General features: G+C 44.1%; 1 protein-coding gene across 1 annotated transcript in view; it reads right to left on the bottom strand.

Moving 5' to 3' along the window:
- Positions 1-18385, bottom strand: part of LOC124039800 (plexin domain-containing protein 2-like) — a 184894-nt gene that overhangs the window by 102000 nt on the left and 64509 nt on the right. Inside the window, exon 2 of the mRNA XM_046356188.1 lies at positions 10807-11057. Coding sequence (XP_046212144.1) covers positions 10807-11057 — 251 coding nt within the window. The remainder of the gene's footprint in view (positions 1-10806; positions 11058-18385) is intronic.

Below are 18385 nucleotides of genomic sequence, written 5' to 3'. Positions count from 1 at the left end.
GATCCTTGACGGGAAAGGGCCCTGGGCAGAGCCAGGGGAATATTGCCGCCCCAAAGCCGAGCTGGAGGCAGCGAAAGCAGAGAGGCGGCATTATGAGGAGCTAGCACAGCAGAGCGGCTGGAAGCCCGAAAGGCACCCCCAAAAATGTCTTTGGGGGTGGCACAGGGAGAGTGTGGCAGAGTCAGGAGCCAGACCTGAGCCAACTCCCCCTGTTTACCGTAAGGAGCCATGGATGTTATCGGAGCTATCGGAGTCTGAGAGGGTCGAGGAGTTATTGGACAGAATGGAGGAGAGTGAACGGATGGGAGATGAGGAGACATTCGAGGAGGTGTTAATAGAATTGGGGGAGTGTGAAGAGAGAGAGCAGTTGATTTGGCGTAGTATGCAAGGCATTCGCCCTGAGGTGTGTGTCCCCAACCCGGTACCACCAGTGCCGGCACCCCGCACCAGGCTGTCTCTCCGTCCCATCAACACAGGTGCTCCCGCCTGTCCGGCGCTACCAGAGATTCCGCCCCTCAGTCCAGAGGCGCCAGAGCCCCTCAGTCCAGAGGCGCCAGAGCCCCTCAGTCCAGAGGCGCCAGAGCCCCTCAGTCCAGAGGCGCCAGAGCCCCTCAGTCCAGAGGCGCCAGAGCCCCTCAGTCCAGAGGCGCCAGAGCCCCTCAGTCCAGAGGTGCCAAAGCGTCTCTGTCCAGCACTGCCAGAGCCTTCCTCTCCAGTGCCGCCTGAGCCACCCGTCTGCCCAGCGCCGCCAGTGCCGCCAGTCTGCCCAGCTCCGCGAGTGCCGCCAGTCTGCCCAGCGCCGCCAGTGCCGCCAGTCTGCCCAGCGCCGCCAGTGCCACCAGTCTGCCCAGCGCCACCAGTGCCGCCAGTCTGCAAGGAGCCGCCAGTCAGCCAGGAGCCGCCAGTGCCGCCAGTCAGCCAGGATCTGCCAGAACCGCCAGTCAGCCAGGATCTGCCAGTCAGCCAGGATCTGCCGGAACCGCCAGTCAGCCAGGATCTGCCGGAACCGCCAGTCAGCCAGGATCTGCCGGAACCACCAGTCAGCCAGGATCTGCCGGAACCACCAGTCAGCCAGGATCTGCCATAACCACCAGCCAGCCAGGATCTGCTAGATTCATCAACCTGCCTGAGCTTCCTCTCAGTCCTGAGCTTCCTCTCAGTCCTGAGCTACCTCAGTCCCGAGCTGCCCCTCAGTCCGGAGCTGCCCCTCAGTCCAGTGGGGCTCGTTGTTAGGGTTCATAGGCCAAGGTTAGCGGCGAGGGTCGCCACTCAAGGGACGCTAAGGAGGGGGACTAAGATAATTGTGGAGTGGGGTCCACGTCCAGCGCCAGAGCCGCCACCCCGGACAGATTCCCACCCAGACCCTCCCCTATAGGTTTAGGTTGTGCGTTCGGAGTCCGCACCTTGGGAGGGGGGTACTGCACCTCCGTCACTCGGTCATGTCATTGTTATGAATGGTCTCAAGCAGCCCGCTACCAACAGTGCCGTAGTGGTGCCCTAATGGGGTGATAAGCCCAGTCATTCTGGAACTAGGCTAACTACTGTTTCATCTAAATTACACTATAGTGCCTGGAAATATGATGACATTGCTAAAGTAGGCAAATATTTAGTAGCAAATAACTTTGCCAGCATTATCATGTGGTCAAATTGACTTTAGACAGAAGGCAATGTTGTCATTAGTTTGTCTACGATAGCTAGCATTGCTAACATTAGCTAGCTAAAATCCATTGGCCTCCACTCAATCTTAGCTAGCTAGCTAACTTTATACTGCATCTAAAAGTCAATCTGGTGACATCAAAATGATGACAAAAGGTTTTCCTAATAATTACTTGCTTAATTTTGAATGTCATTGTATTTCCAAGCCACTGTAATGCACTTTTGATTAAATCTTCATCAGCACTCATTGATGATTTATTGAGTAGAATGCATCAGTCCAAAAATAACGTTCAAAACCAATATTGTGATGAGTGAATACAGGGAATGAATACAGGGCAACGAGGACAGCTGTATATTCTAAAACATCTATTGGTAGCTGGCTAGTATTCTGTTGTATCGAAAATGTATTTGACATTCTGCAATATTTGAATTTCCAACTGTAATTACTGAAAAACGAATTACATTATTGCTACCAGCCAGTAGTCTAAAAATGCCAGCAATGAGACACCGTGTATAGCTTTGTGAAATGTTAGGCTTAACCGGAGAAAATTATGACCAAATAGGCCTACCAGTAAACATTTATCCATAAGCTGAAGAAAAGCTATGCCCTGGGTCCATAGAAATCCTTTAATCGATTCAAGAGATGCAGCCGCATACACATGTTGCAATTTCAGCACCATGGACAGCGATTGGTGGTATACTTTGTGAGTGACTGTCTGGCTGACACATTTTTTAAGGAGGAGGGGGGGTCAAATAAACTATGTTACGCAAATGATAACTATAAACATGGTCTTACTTTCTATTGCCAAAATCGAAGGGTCATTCTATTTAAACTTAAACAATAATACATTTACAAGGCATGTTTTAGGACCACACTTTCAGTTGAAGTTGGAAGCTTACAAACACTTAGGTCAAAGTCATTAAAACTTGTTTTTCAACCACTCCACAAATCTCTTGTTAATTAACGTCTTATGGCTGCAGGGGCACTATTGAGTAGCTTGGATGAAAGGTGCCCATAGTAAACAGCCTGCTCCTCAGTCTCAGTTTCTAATTTATGCACATGATTATTAGTATTGGATAGAAAACACTCTGAAGATTCTAAAACTGTTTGAATGATGTATGTGAGTATAACAGAACTCATATGGCGGAAGAAATCCAAACAGGAAGTGAGAAATCTGAGGTTGGTATATTTTCAACCCATTCCCTATTGAAATCCCATTGGGCTATGAATGAAGATTCCACTAGATGTCAACCATCTATAGAAATTTGAATGAGGCTTCTACTGTGTTGTGGGACTGAATAAGAGGGGAATGAGTCAGACTACTGGCAGTCAGCCATTTCCCGGTCACGCGCATACCACATGATATCTTCCTGCTGTCATGACGTTGGCCTGGAGGGTAGGTTTATGACAGTCATAAATACCTCTTTCCCCCCTTTTCCTCTCTCTACCCTACTGATCTTACATTTTCAAAACCCTTGGTTAACATAGAGATTCTGGGAACATCAGAAGTTGGGGGGAATTTAACTATATTCTGGTAATCCGACCAATGGAAAATATGCGTTGGTACTTAATGAATATGATGTCAGTTCGGTTGTCATCTGAGATGTTCTCATCAATGATCAGATTACATAAACTCTATAGTGGAAAGTCTACACATCAGAGTTATCGGATTCACATGGAATTGTTGTTCAATTTAAATGTTTGAATATGAAATCATTCGTGATGGGATGAAATGTGATTTTAGCTTCTAAAATGTGAGATGTGGGTTTTCATAAGATAGGGCTCTGCTCAAATCAGTGGCCCGCCCCTGTGAAGGGACATGGGCTATAAAAGTTTTCAAACACACTCTCCTCTCCCTTCCTATATAAGCCCTTGACGACAATGTAACTATCAGTTCCGAGGACGACGATCCGATGTCAGAATGGTTCAGATAATAACTACAGAACGAAGCCAACATCAGCGTGAGCTTTGGTTGCGAATGGTATGAACTTTGAACTCTTATTCACTACAGAAGTGAGTTGGCAACAGCCGCTGCAAACGAAGGTTAGGAAGGAACAGACAGAGTATCCCGTACTACCACACAACGACGTTACGACAACGTATTCAATTTACCAGCAGAGACATTCTTAAAGGGACAAAGGACTCAGTTGGGCAACACGGCCTTCCATCTACCACCAACCTACCGAAGCGCAGCTCAGAGTAAATATTTATTGCATTTTCCTTTTCCAAATGGGCGGTAATTTAGAATGCATAAGATACTGTATTTACGGTAGCACAGGTTCACCCTTTGTTTCTCAGTCTTCCCGCTCTTTCACTTTCACCCAGCCCCTTTTCTTTTGTGTAACAAGCTGTCATATCTGTTCCGCCCGCTAGGGACGTTTTCCTTTATGACGTCATTTGTAATCAAGTTATGATTTAATTATGTGTATGTGTAATTCTGTGTGATTAGTTAGGTATTTAGTAAATAAATAATTAAACCCAATTTTGTATTGCTGGTTCAACTTGTTAGCCAGGGTTCGTGCAGATAACCAAGAATTTACAACTTTCAGATGAGACTGAATTAAGATGATGACTAATGTTGACTGCTATTGATGTAAAATATTACTAGGTCTTTAAGAGTTTATTTGGAAGATAACACCTCTATAAATATTATTTTGTGGTGCCTGACTCACTAGTTAATTACATTTACATGATTAGCCCAATCAGGTAATATTAATGACGGATAAATTATTTTATAGAATAGCATGTCATATCACTTAATCCGGCATAGCCAAAGACACGACACTGCGTTCCATTCCTCAAGACACAAAGGAATTCTCCGGTTGGAAACTTTATTGAAGATTTATGATAACAACATCCTAATGATTGATTCTGTACTTAGTTTGTAATGTTTCTTCGACCTGTAATATAACTTTTTGAAGTTTTTGTTCGAAGATATGGTCGACCAGCACCCGTGTTTGGATAGGTGTACCAAACACGCTAACAAAAGTAGCTAATTCGGACATAAATAACGGACATTATCGAACAAATCAAGCATTTATTGTGGACCTGGGATTCCTGGGAGTGCTTTCTGATTAAAATAATCAAAGGTAAGGGAATATTTATCATGTAATTTCTGGTTTCTGTTGACTCCAACATGGCGGCTAATTTGACTATTGTTCTGAGCGCCGTCTCAGATTATTGCATGGTTTGCTTTTTCCGTAAAGTTTTTGGGAAATCTGACACAGCTGTTGCATTACAGAGAGGTATATCTATAATTCCATGTGTATAACCTGTATTATCATCTACATTTATGATAAGTATTTCTGTTGAATCGATGTGTCTATGCAAAATCACTGGATGTTATTGGAACTAGTGAATGTAACGCGCCAATGTAAACTCAGATTTTTTAAATATAAATATGAACTTTATCAAACAAAACATACATGTATTGTGTAACATGAAGTCCGATGAGTGTCATCTGATGAAGATCATCAAAGGTTAGTGATGAATTTTATCTCTATTTGTGCTTTTTGTGACTCCTATCTTTGGCTGGAAAAATGTCTGTGTTTTTTCTGTGGCTTGGTGGTGACCTAACATAATCGTTTGTGGTGCTTTCGCTGAAAAGCATATTTGAAATCAGACACTGTGGTGGGATTAACAACAAGATTATCTTTAAAACGGTATAAAATACACATGTATGTTGAGGAATATTAATTATGATATTTCTGTTGTTTTTAATTTGGCGCCCTGCACTTTCACTGGCTGTTGTCATATCATCCCGTTAATGGGATTGCAGCCCAAAGAGGTTCCATCAAACTATAGTCAGTTACAACATCTACTTTGTACATGACACAAGTTATTTTTCCAACAATTGTTTACAGACAGATTATTTCACTTACAATTCACTGTATCACAATTCCAGTGGGTCAAAAGTTTGGATACCACGAAATTGGGGAGAAAACGGGTAAAAAATAAAAATAATAATAATAATAATAAAATAAATCAGCCAAGACCTCAGAAAAAATATTGTAGCCCTCTACAAGTCTGTTTCATCCTTGTGAGCAATTTTCAAAAGCCTGAAGGTACCACGTTCATCTTTACAAACAATAGCACGCAAGTAAAAACACCATGGAACCACACAGCCGTCATGTCGCTCAGGAAGGAGACGCGTTCTGTCTCCTAGAGATGAACGTACTTTGGTACAAAAAGTGCAAATCAATCTCAGAACAACAGCAAATCATTTTGTGAAGATGCTGGAGGAAACAGGTGTAAAAGTATCTATATCCACAGTAAAACGAGTAGTATCGATATAGCCTGAAAGGACGCTCAGCAAGGAAGAAGCCACTGCTCCAAAACCGTCATAAAAAAGCCAGACTACGGTTTGCAGCTGCACATGGGGATAAAGATTGTACTTGTTGGAGAAACGTCCTCTGGTCTGATGAAAGAAAAATAGAACTGTTTGGCCATAATGACCATCGTTATGTTTGGAGGAAAAAGGGGGAGGCTTGCAAGCAGAAGAACACCATCCCAACCATGAAGCATGGGGGTGGCAGCATCATGTTGTGGGGGTGCTTTGCTGCAGGAGGGACTGGTGCACTTCACAAAATAGGTGGCATCATGAGATAGGAAAATTACGTGCATATATTGATGAAACATCTCAAGACATCAGTCAGGAAGTTAAATCTTGGTCGCAAATGGGTCTTTCAAATGGACATTGACCCTAAGCAAACTTGCAAAGTTGTGGCAAAATGGCTTCTGGACAGCAAAGTCAAGGTATTGGAGTGACCACCACAAAGCCCTGACCTCAATCCTATAGAAAATTTGTGGGCAGAACTGAAAAAGCGTGTATGAGCAAGGAGGCCTACAAACCTGACTCAGTTACACCAGCTCTGTCAGGAGGAATGGGACAAAATTGTGGGAAGCTTGTGGAAGACTACCCAAAATGTTTGACCCAAGTTAAACAATTTAAAGGCAATGCTACCAAATACTAATTGAGTGTGTGTAAACTTCTGACCCAATTTGAATGTGATGAAAGAAATAAAAGCTGAAATAAATCATTCTCCCTATTATTATTCTGACATTTCACATTCTTAAAATACAGTGGTGATCCTAACTGACCTAAAACAGGGAATTTTTTACTAGGATTAAATGTCAGGAATTGTGAAAAACTAGGTTGAAATGTATTTGGCTAAGGTGTATGTAAACTTCCGACTTCACCATTGTTTCCTCACTACTACATTCCAAATTCTCACCTGATGACCTGTTCGTCCTCTATCTTCCTCAACATGGGCAGTGTTCTCTCTCTCTCGCTCTTTCCACTGACTGTCTCTAACCCTTGCCATGACACCCAAATTAAATCAGAATGTAGGCAACAACTGTTTTGTTATAGTACTTGGGCTAGCTACAGTCTGCAAAGATGATCAGTTGAACTGATAGTGCTTTTTAACTTAAATTCTCACTTGATGACCTGTTCGTCCTCTCCCTGCCTCAACATGGGTGGTGTGCTCTCTCACTCTCTCCATTATCTGTCTTTCAACCCTGCCATTATCATATGACAAAAATGGCTGACCTTAACAATGATGGGGTTAGCTTATGAATTCAATGGTGCTTTTATTAGCTACATTATTTTCTTACCTGGCAATATGTACAGTTATAGCTAGCTGTCTGATTACATAGTACCAGTCTATTATGAAATTTACAGTGTAGTTAGCTAGCTATGTAGCCATTCATTCCTTTACTTACAGTCCTCTGTAACGGCCCAAAAATATTTTGTCCTGCACTTTTCTACTCTTTGGTGTTGTTGTGCACCTCCATTAAGGGCACTAGCTACTTTTTCACTAGGGTGAACACTGACTCAATGAGTGCTGCTCATCTGAAACTGTAGTTGAAAAGGGAAATATCTAGATACGGTGCTAGCATTGGTGCTAGGTAGGCTAACGTTAGCCTAGCCAAACTAGCATTGCATCACTTGGTATAAAACTATTTTTACACAATATCTCATCACCAGTAGTACGCTAGTTACATAACAACATAGCAATACAATTATGAAATGTTCATGACATTTCACTCGTTTAAAATATTCCAAACATTTACACATTGGGGTGCTGTGAATATAGCTACCTCTCCTCAGCAAACACCACAAAGAGGAAGAGAGAGCGCATAGTGCATGCGAAAAGAAGAAATTGCGCATTGCTCCGTTCATCTTACAGCCCATGGGCCGGTTGCCTCTGGGGAGTGGGGACCAGGCACAAACAAAAGCGTATTTAGCGGCAGTGGTATCCAATCATTATGAGGAACTGAGTAGCACTGTGGTGAAAAGGCACATAAAGACAGTAGTTGCCTGGCTCTTCAGAGTAAACTTGACCTGTTTCTAATATTGAGGGGGTAATGACCCCCTGTCCCCTCCGCAAGTTACGCGCCTGGTGGTGTGTGTGTGGGCGCACATGGTGTGTATGTTTGTGCATGTGTGTGTTAGCACACATGTGTTTGTATGTGTGCGTGAGTGTGTGTGTGTGTGTTTGGGTGAAGATCAAAATGTCTTCTGTTATCACACAGAGCGCCACTCGGGCTGCAGACCTGAGATGATTGAAGTCACAAAGAGACTTAATGATCAGTCTGGACCAGACTCACCGCCTCCATCGTTATGACTAAATGCCTGAGCGCTAGGCTGCAACTGTGAGCTCGGCTAGTAGGCACAATAACAAGGGACCTGGGTCCTTGCCTTTCATTTACAAAGGGACACAGTGACACACAGACCAAGAGCCAGAAATTAATCTCTGGCTGGTCTATTGCCTTGTGACTGTCGAGAAGGAGGTCAAAGTTAAGGGGGAATACAACCACTTTTCAACCTCATAATCATTATGTCTAGCATCATACCAGTGTCTCTGAGAAAACAGCACATTTCTGCATTATGTACTTAAAAAGATATGAAAAAACATAATTATGTAGCATGCCCAAATTCAACTGCCTGCTACTCATTCCCAGAACATAAGATATGCATATTGTTAGTAGATTTGGATAGAAAACACTCTGAGGTTTCTAAAACTGTTTGAATCATGTCTGTGAGTGTAACAGAAGTTATGTAGCAGGCGAAACCCCGAGGACAAACCATTCAGATTGTTTTTTTGAGGTCACCCTCTTTTCAGTGGGTTTTCATTGGGAATACAGATTTCTAAGGGACTTCCAGTTCCTACCGCTTCCACTGGATGTCACCAGTCTTTAGAAATTGGTTGAGGTTATTACTTTGTGTAATGAAGAAGTACGGCCATCTTGAACGAGGGTCACTTCATGTGTACTGTTTGATAGAGCAGAAAGCATGCTTCAGTTTGTTTTCTTCCTGTATTGAACACAGATCATCCCGGCTTCAATTTTATCGATTATTTACTTTTTTGTATTACAAATGTAGTTTGAAATGTTTTGGCAAAGTTTACAGGTAACTTTTGAGATATTTTGTAGTCATGTTGCGCAAGTTGGAACCGGTGTTTTTCTGGATCAAACGCTCCAAATAAATGGACATTTTAAATATATATGGACGGAATTAATCGAACAAAAGGACCATTTGTGATGTTCTGGAACATATTGGAATGCCAACAGAAGAAGCTCGTCAAAGGAAAGTCATGATTTATATTTTTATTTCTGCATTTTGTGTTGCGCCTGCAGGGTTGAAATGTTTCCTCTCTTTTGTTTATGGAGGTGCTATCCTCAGATAATAGCATCGTTTGCTTCCCCTTAAAAGCCTTTTGAAATCTGACATGTTGGCTGGATTCACAACACGTGTAACTTTAATTTAGTATCTTACATGTGTGATTTCATGAAAGTTTGATTTTTATAGGAATTTAGTTGAATTTGGCGCTCTGCATTTTCTTTGGCTTTTGGCCAAGTGAGACGCTACCGTCCCACATATCCCAGAGAGGTTTTAATAACCTGTTATTCTGGTCTCTTTCTGGGGTACTTTAAGGTGACTCACCCTCAGTCCACACACAGCAGGTTATGATAAATGACTACCTAGGGGTGTGCTGAGCTTTAATTTGATATTAAGTATTCATCCCGCCAAAAGGTCCCCTCGTCCTGTTTTTCATTATCATCTAATCACTCTGTTCTCGTGTTGTCTGCTTTTTCTCCTCAGAGAGTTGCCCAGGAATATTTGTTGGACTACTGTAGTTGTAGATTAAAGAGGATCGAGGAACTAATGCAGTTTAGGCTCTGTTCATATTCTAATAGAGACCTCACAGGTAAATCCAGACATTCTCCCTCCCTGTCTCAGAGGGTTATCTGGGGTGTTCACTCTGTGGGTCCAAGTGTTTCCCCTAAATAGTTTCTCCTTGGCGGAACACCAAGCCCCCTGAAGTAACAGAGTTCTGGTAAGCCTCCGCTCTTCAGCAAATAAAGGAAAGTATGAGGAGCTCAACAACAATGACAGGAATCCAGGAATCCAATAATAGGTCTTACCCAGAAAAAAATTACCAACACGCACTAGTTCATGGTAAACAGGTTTGGTGCTACAAATATCCAGTGGTGTAAAGTACTTAATTTAAAATACTTTAAAGTACTACTTAAGTAGTTTTTTGGGGGTATCTGTACTCTTTCTTCACTACACTCCTAAAGAAAATAATGTACTTTAATTTTTTATACATTTTCCCTGACACCCAAAAGTATTCGTTACATTTTGAATGCTTAGCAGGACTAGAAAATGGTCCAATTCACACACTTTAAGAGAACATCCCTGGTTTCCCTACTGCCTCTGATCTGACGGGCTCACTAAACACAAATGCTTCATTTGTAAATTATGTCTGAGTGTATAAAAAAAAAATCTGCCTGGTTTGCTTAATATAAGGAATTTGAAATGGTTTATCCTTTTACATTAGATACCTAATTTTAGCAATTCCATTTACTTTTGATACCCAAGTATGTTTTAAACCAAGTACTTTGAAACTTTTACTCAAGTAATATTTCACTGGGTGTCTTTCACTTTTACTTGAGTTATTTTCTATTAAGGTATCTGTACTTTTACTCAAGTATGACAATTGAGTACTTTTTTCACCACTGCAAATATCAAACCACTTTTTTTCCCCTCTTTTTTTTACAGTGGGCAACAGAGGTAAGACGTGGATCCCTCCTTTGTATCCTGCTGAGTAATGGTAGGGGAAACACTGTTGGTGTAACTGTACCTCTATCTGGGAGCTGTTGTCAGTGTCCTGGCTGTCCTCTGCTGAGAGCAGGCCTGGGAAGTTCCCCTCAGGCTGGTCTTGACTCTGGTCTTGGTCCTGCTGATCCTGGTCCTGGCTGGCCCTGTTATTGTCCATGTTATGTGGTTGTTCTGGGGACAGCCACCTCCTCCACCGGTGACTGTACAACTTCACATCCACTGCCACGTCCTCCTCAGCCAGCGGCTGCCCCTGCAGGTAGGAGTAGGAGACCCCTGGGGAGCACAGATAAAGAGGGGAGATGAGTAAAAGCGGTACAGTATAGGAGGACTAGGCTGTTTTTAGTTGCAGTGACATAGGTACACTTTATTCTAAGAGAAATAAAGCAATAATGTAAACATGTTATGATTTAGAAATAGATCCATTTAAAAGTCATGAGTCATTTTTTATCATACCAATATTTTCCTTTCCTCAAAAATGTAAAAGGTGATCACAATATAACTCCTTTATTAGCTCAATAATTCTGTTCTCTCCTCAATATAATTTGTAAGCCAAGACATTCTCAACTACTGACCATTTTAAGTAGTTAAACTGACATGAGAAACGGGCTATATTGTACATCAGTGGATCCTAGCAGCATAATTACATAGAACAATAATATTTTTATGGTCAAAAAGGCAGTGGTCCAGTGGTGGAGCCAAAACTCTGGTCTGGTCATTAATCTTCTGCCACTCTCATAAATCACTGTCTCAGTGGACTATTCTTCATTGCTTTAGGGAGAAATTATACTACTTTGGATGAAACACATGCAGAATAGCATTGAGGCAGTGACCCAGCAAATTTAAGACATACCAGTGGCCCATAGTCATACCTAGCCTACCTAGGGCCAAGAGTTTTTCCTGGCCATGTGAGCTGACCAGGATAAACTCTGATCAGGTCACAGTGAGGACAGGACACAGACACAGACACAGACACAGACACAGACACAGACACACACACACACACACACACACACACACACACACACACACACACACACACACACACACACACACACACACACACACACACACACACACACACACACACACACACACACACACACACACACACACCCAAATAGTTGGACCCGTCCTAAAATGGACCTGGGGCTTTCCCACCTAGACCCAAAATGCATAAATAAATAAATACAAATAATATAGAGACCCATTCCGAACGGACCTGAGGACAACTAGACCCGTTCTGTATAAACCTGTTTGGATCCAGACCCAGTCCGATCCAACCTGAGGGAGGAAAGCCGTGAAAAATATGTTTTTTAGCTACTTTATTAACCGGAGCTGATACAGTGTGAGAAGAGGGAGAGCGGTTCTGCTCAAGCAGGCAGGGGAGGAACCATACTGTGAGCAAGTGACATGGGGAGGAGGGAGGGACCATACTGTGAGCAAGTGACATGGGGAGGAGGGAGGGACCATACTGTGAGCAAGTGACATGGGGAGGAGGGAGGGACCATACTGTGAGCAAGTGACATGGGGAGGAGGGAGGGACCATACTGTGAGCAAGTGACATGGGGAGGAGGGAGGGACCATACTGTGAGCAAGTGACATGGGGAGGAGGGAGGAACCATACTGTGAGCAAGTGACATGGGGAGGAGGGAGGGACCATACTGTGAGCAAGTGACATGGGGAGGAGGGAGGGACCATACTGTGAGCAAGTGACATGGGGAGGAGGGAGGAGGGAGGGACCATACTGTGAGCAAGTGACATGGGGAGGAGGGAGGGACCATACTGTGAGCAAGTGACATGGGGAGGAGGGAGGGACCATACTGTGAGCAAGTGACATGGGGAGGAGGGAGGAGGGAGGGACCATACTGTGAGCAAGTGACATGGTGAGGAGGGAGGGACCATACTTTGAGCAAGTGACATGGGGAGGAGGGAGGGACCATACTGTGAGCAAGTGACATGGGGAGGAGGGAGGGACCATACTGTGAGCAAGTGACATAGGGAGGAGGGAGGGACCATACTGTGAGCAAGTGACATGGGGAGGAGGGAGGGACCATACTGTGAGCAAGTGACATGGGGAGGAGGGAGGGACCATACTGTGAGCAAGTGACATGGGGAGGAGGGAGGGACCATACTGTGAGCAAGTGACATGGGGATGAGGGAGGAGGGAGGGACCATACTGTGAGCAAGTGACATGGGGAGGAGGGAGGGACCATACTGTGAGCAAGTGACATGGGGAGGAGGGAGGAGGGAGGGACCATACTGTGAGCAAGTGACATGGGGAGGAGGGAGGAGGGAGGGACCATTCTGTGAGCAAGTGACATAGGGAGGAGGGAGGGACCATACTGTGAGCAAGTGACATGGGGAGGAGGGAGGGACCATACTGTGAGCAAGTGACATGGGGAGGAGGGAGGGACCATACTGTGAGCAAGTGACATGGGGAGGAGGGAGGATGGAGGGACCATACTGTGAGCGAGTGACATGGGGAGCAGAGGGGAGCGAGGGACCATACTGTGAGTGAGTGACATGGGGAGCAGGGAGGAGGGAAGGACCATACTGTGAGCGAGTGACATGGGGAGCAGAGGGGAGCGAGGGACCATACTGTGAGCGAGTGACATGGGGAGCAGGGAGGAGGGAGGGACCATACTGTGAGCGAGTGACATGTGGAGCAGGGAGGAGGGAAGGACCATACTGTGAGCGAGTGACATGGGGAGCAGAGGGGAGGGACCATACTGTGAGCGAGTGACATGGGGAGCAGGGAGGAGGCAGGGAGAGAGAGAGGAGAGACAGCAAGCAAGCCTAATAGTCTAATAGCTGCCATGGCTAGGTCATTTATCATCAAATATGATTCCGTAGTACCTGTCTTGGACTGCTTGTCTGCATCAAACCGGGACAAGAACCTAGTTAAGCTAGCTAATGTTAGCTACCTAGACTAACTGAGGCTGCAGTGCATGCACTTTCTGATCTTACAGTTACAAATAACATCTCCATTCAGAAAATTAAGTTGCAGCCTGCCTATCTGTTGGCTCTTGGTTGTTGTAGCCTATTATTATACAATTTTTCTCTCTCTTTCTCTACTGCAGGAGTCGCGCACAGAAATGCACTAGCCCTTAGGGACAAGTCAGTTAAAATGACACATACTGTACTCGAGACCCGTGACAATCATATCAGATCCAACCCACATCCGTGACATTATCCGGATCAGGTCTCAGGTATACGGGTACAGGTGGATCCGCAAAGACCTCTAACGCACACACAAATGCATGCAAAAACACACACTCGTGACACCAGGCAGATCATCACTTCAGACAGTGTGTCCTAGAGCCTGCCTGGCACAGGTTTATCCTTTTAATCACATTCCCACTTACATTTTTCCCCCAGACTCATACACAAACTGACATTAGTTGAAAGCCTGCCTGCCTGACCGTTAATGTCATTCCAGCTATACTAATGAGGTTAGTTGTAAAAACAAACTACAAACGGCTCCCCCCCACACTCTCTCGCCTCATCCTCCCTCCCCTCCGTCCTCCGCTCTCTCTCTCTGGGCCCCAGATAGACCAGAAGTGTTCACCATGAGAGCATGACTAGGGAGGTGAGAGTGGAGTGGAGAGGCTTAACATGCTAATGCGCCCAAAGTGGAGGCTGACAGTTTCACTCTGTAATGAGCATCCGCAAAGTAAACAGCTCAGAGACCAGCTGCTGCACGGATAAGACCAGGGAGACTAACTAACTAACTCTCACACACACACACACACACACACACACACACACACACACACACACACACACACACACACACACACACACACACACACACACACACACACACACACACACACACACACACACACACACACACACACACACACACACACACACACACACACACACACACACACTTGCAGGAAGAACTGCAATAATTCTAAAGTTAATGCTGATGACACTTCACAGAGTCCAATGTGCTGTACTCTTAATGTACTACTGACTTAAATAATCTGTATATATTGACATCACAGACAATGCCTTTCATCAGTGGCGGCAGGTAGCCTAGCGGTTAAAGAGCGTTGGGCGCATTAACAAAAAGGTTGCTGGTTTGAATCACCAAGCTGACAAACTGTCCATGTGACCTTGAGCAAGGCACTTAATCCAAATTGCGTGTCTGCTAAATAATGTGAATCACTAGACCACACTTATGAAACCATACTCTCTATCAGGAGACCACACTTTCTCTGCAACAGCTAATCTTTATCCTTTTCAACCAAAGGTCATTCTAAAAGTCTATCAATAAAGTTTGGACAAATATTTCCAGAAGTTCTTTAATTAAACACATTTGGATGCTGATCACAAGGCTAAAACATAACACAGTTGACTGACGCAGACAGACTCCCAAACAGAATCGTTGAGGCCCCTCTCACCACCACCCCCCAGTGAGATCTTCTCATTATGAAGTCTAGGCAACTATGTCTGTTTGGAGTATGTAGCATGCTGCTAATTACTATTCAGATATCAATGTTGTTGTTCTTAGGTGTCTAACACTGCCCGTGTAGCCAAGCACACATTCCCCCACACCGAGTAAATGTATGCCTGCAAGATGCCCTGTCAAAAAACACTGTATATTTCAATCCAAGGGGAACCTTCAGAAAACATTCCAGGACCACATACATTGTCTTTCACCCTCCAAAGGATCTTTGTTAGAAACTTCAATACATATGGTGGAAAGTTGGCAAAAGAGAATAATTCGGAACACACCATGACTGGAAAATAGAGACCCTTAACATGTGCTTTGCTTTTCATGGAATATCTTTCTCTGAATCACCGGGAATAAAAAACACCTGCACTGAAGTCTGTTGATCACTCTCTCTGTAATGGTTTATACTTCTCCCAACTGGTTCAGGGCCAGTGAACTCTCTCATTGTCAAGGAGAGACTCAATGGTCTGTGTTAGTCATTTTAGAGGGGAAAGTACAGACCCCTGAGGAACACCCCGAATAAGTTCGTAGTAGGCCGAGGCTTCTACATGGATGTGTGAGTTCCTTCAGCTTTGTGTGAGAGAAACTCTTCCCCCTCTGTTCCTCTTTTACTCCCCCTGAATGCCCTGCAAACCTTTGCTGTGACTCTCAAGACTGACTCTGTTCGCCCGACTCACGCCTGTCAACACGACTAATCCACAAACGCCAGGAGAACTGTAATTCGGTTTCACCTAACGCTTTCAAGGACATTTAGGAGATCATGAAATCTTGGTGCAACCCTTCTTTTCATTCTCTTCGTGTGTGTGTGTGTGTGTGTGTGTGTGTGTGTGTGTGTGTGTGTGTGTGTGTGTGTGTGTGTGTGTGTGTGTGTGTGTGTGTGTGTTGCCCACAAGGAAAATTATAGGCTTTGGGGTTAAGTGTAGGGTTACAATTAGGGTTAGGAGTTAGGGCTAAGTTTAGGACTTGGGGTTAGGGAAAATAGGATTTTGAATGGGAATCAATTGTTTGGTCCCCATGCGTACATGTTGGAGGGACTCTTTTTGGCTCTGACTGTCTCATTTTGAGGGTGTCAGAGCACTCTTTTCCACCTTGAAAGCAGCTCCATCAATGTAGCAGAAGCCCTTGCCAAGCACATAGAGATAAACTGAGGCCCTCAGGTATGCACAGAAACCCTGGACATACAGTGCCTTGCAAAAGTATTCTTCCCAATTGGCATTTTTCCTATTTTGTTGCATTACAACCTGTAATTTAAATAGATTTTTATTTGGATTTCACGGAAGGGACATACACAAAATAGTAAAAACTGGTGAAGGGAAATAAAAAAATTACTGGTTTCAAAATAGTATTAAAAAAATTAAAACGGCAGTGGTGCATGCATATGTATTCACCCCCTTTGCTATGAAGCCCCTAAATAAGATCTGGTGCAACCAATTACCTTCAGAAGTCACATAATTAGTTAAAGTCCACCTGTGTGCAATCTAAGTGTCACATGATCTGTCACAAGCTCTCAGTATATATACACCTGTTCTGAAAGGCCCCAGAGTCTGCAACACCACTAAGCAAGGGGCACCACCAAGCAAGCGGCACCATGAAGAGCAAGGAGCTCTCCAAACAGGTCAGGGACAAAGTTGTGGAGAAGTACAGATCAGGGTGTGGTTATAAAAAAATTAAGTGGTCCAATGGACAGATACTCTATCCATAAGACCACTTTGGGGCGGCAGGGTAGCCTAGTGGTTAGAGCATTGGACCAGTAACCAAAAGGTTGCAAGTTCAAATCCCCAACCTGACAAGGTGAAAAAAACTGTCGTTCTGCCCTTGAGCAGGCAGTTAACCCACTGTTCCTAGGCCATCATTGAAAATAAGAATTTGTTCTTAACTGACTTGCCTAGTAAAATAAAGGAAAAAAAAAAAAAGATTTAAACTGTACACTCCACAGAGCTGGCCTTTATGGAAGAGTGGCCAGAAAAAAAGCCATTGCTTAAAGAAAAAATATGCAACCACGTTTGGTGTTCGCCAAAAGGCATGTGGGAGACTCCCCAAACATATGGAAGAAGGTGCTCTGTTCAGATGAGACGAAAATTGAGCTTTTTGGCCTTCAAGGAAAATACTATGTCTGGCGCAAACCCAACACCTCTCATGACCCCAAAACATCATCCTCACAGTGAAGCATGGTGGTGGCAGCATCATGCTGTGGGGATGTTTTCATCGGCAGAGACGGGGAAGCTGGTCAGAATTGAAGGAATGATGGATGGCGCTTAATACAGGGAAATTCTTGAAGGAAATCTGTTTTAGTCTTTCAGAGATTTTAGACTGTGACGGAGGTTCACGTTCCAGCAGGACCATGACCCTAAGCATACCGCTAACGCAATAGTTGAGTGGTTTAAGGGCAAACATATAAATGTCTTGGAATGGCCTAGTCAAAGCCCAGACCTCAATCCAATTGAGAATCTGTGGTATGACTTAAAGATTGATGTACGCCAGCAGAACCCATCCAACTTGAAGGAGCTGGAGCAGTTTTGCCTTGAAGAATGGGCAAACATCCCAGTGGCTAGATGTGCCAAGCTTAAAGAGACATACCCCAAGAGACTTGCAGCTGTAATTTTTGCAAAAGGTGGCTCTACAAAGTATTGGCTTTGGGGGTTGAATAGTTATGCACGTTCAAGTTTTCCGTTTTTTTGTCTTATCTCTTGTTTGTTTCACAAAAAAACAAATTGCATCTTCAAAATGGTCGGCAGGTTGTGTAAGTCAAATTATACAACCCCCCCCCTCCCAGAAATTCATTTTAATTCCAGGTTGTAAGGCCACAAAATAGGAAAAATGCCAAGGGGGGTGAATACTTTCACAAGCCACTGTATAGCCACCTTAATGAGGCAGGGCCGAGAGACTGGGGGGTCAAGTGGTTGTTCTGGAGTTGACATGTATAAATAATGATCAAAAGCCATAGAGATCATATAAGACACTGAGGTCATAAATAACCTTCTGGGGATGTAGTGGATGTACCTCAGTGACGTATCATTTTGACTTTATTTCACCAGGAAGTTAGCCTGTTCTTGTGAACACAGCAGTCAATCTGCTTGACCAGGTTACCAGGATGTCCCATTGAGGTCAAGAAAACCCAAGGGAGTCTCCCCCTGGA

Source organism: Oncorhynchus gorbuscha, linkage group LG07 (assembly GCF_021184085.1).
Source record: "Oncorhynchus gorbuscha isolate QuinsamMale2020 ecotype Even-year linkage group LG07, OgorEven_v1.0, whole genome shotgun sequence".
NCBI lineage: Eukaryota > Metazoa > Chordata > Actinopteri > Salmoniformes > Salmonidae > Oncorhynchus > Oncorhynchus gorbuscha.
This window is presented reverse-complemented; position numbering and strand designations above follow the sequence as displayed.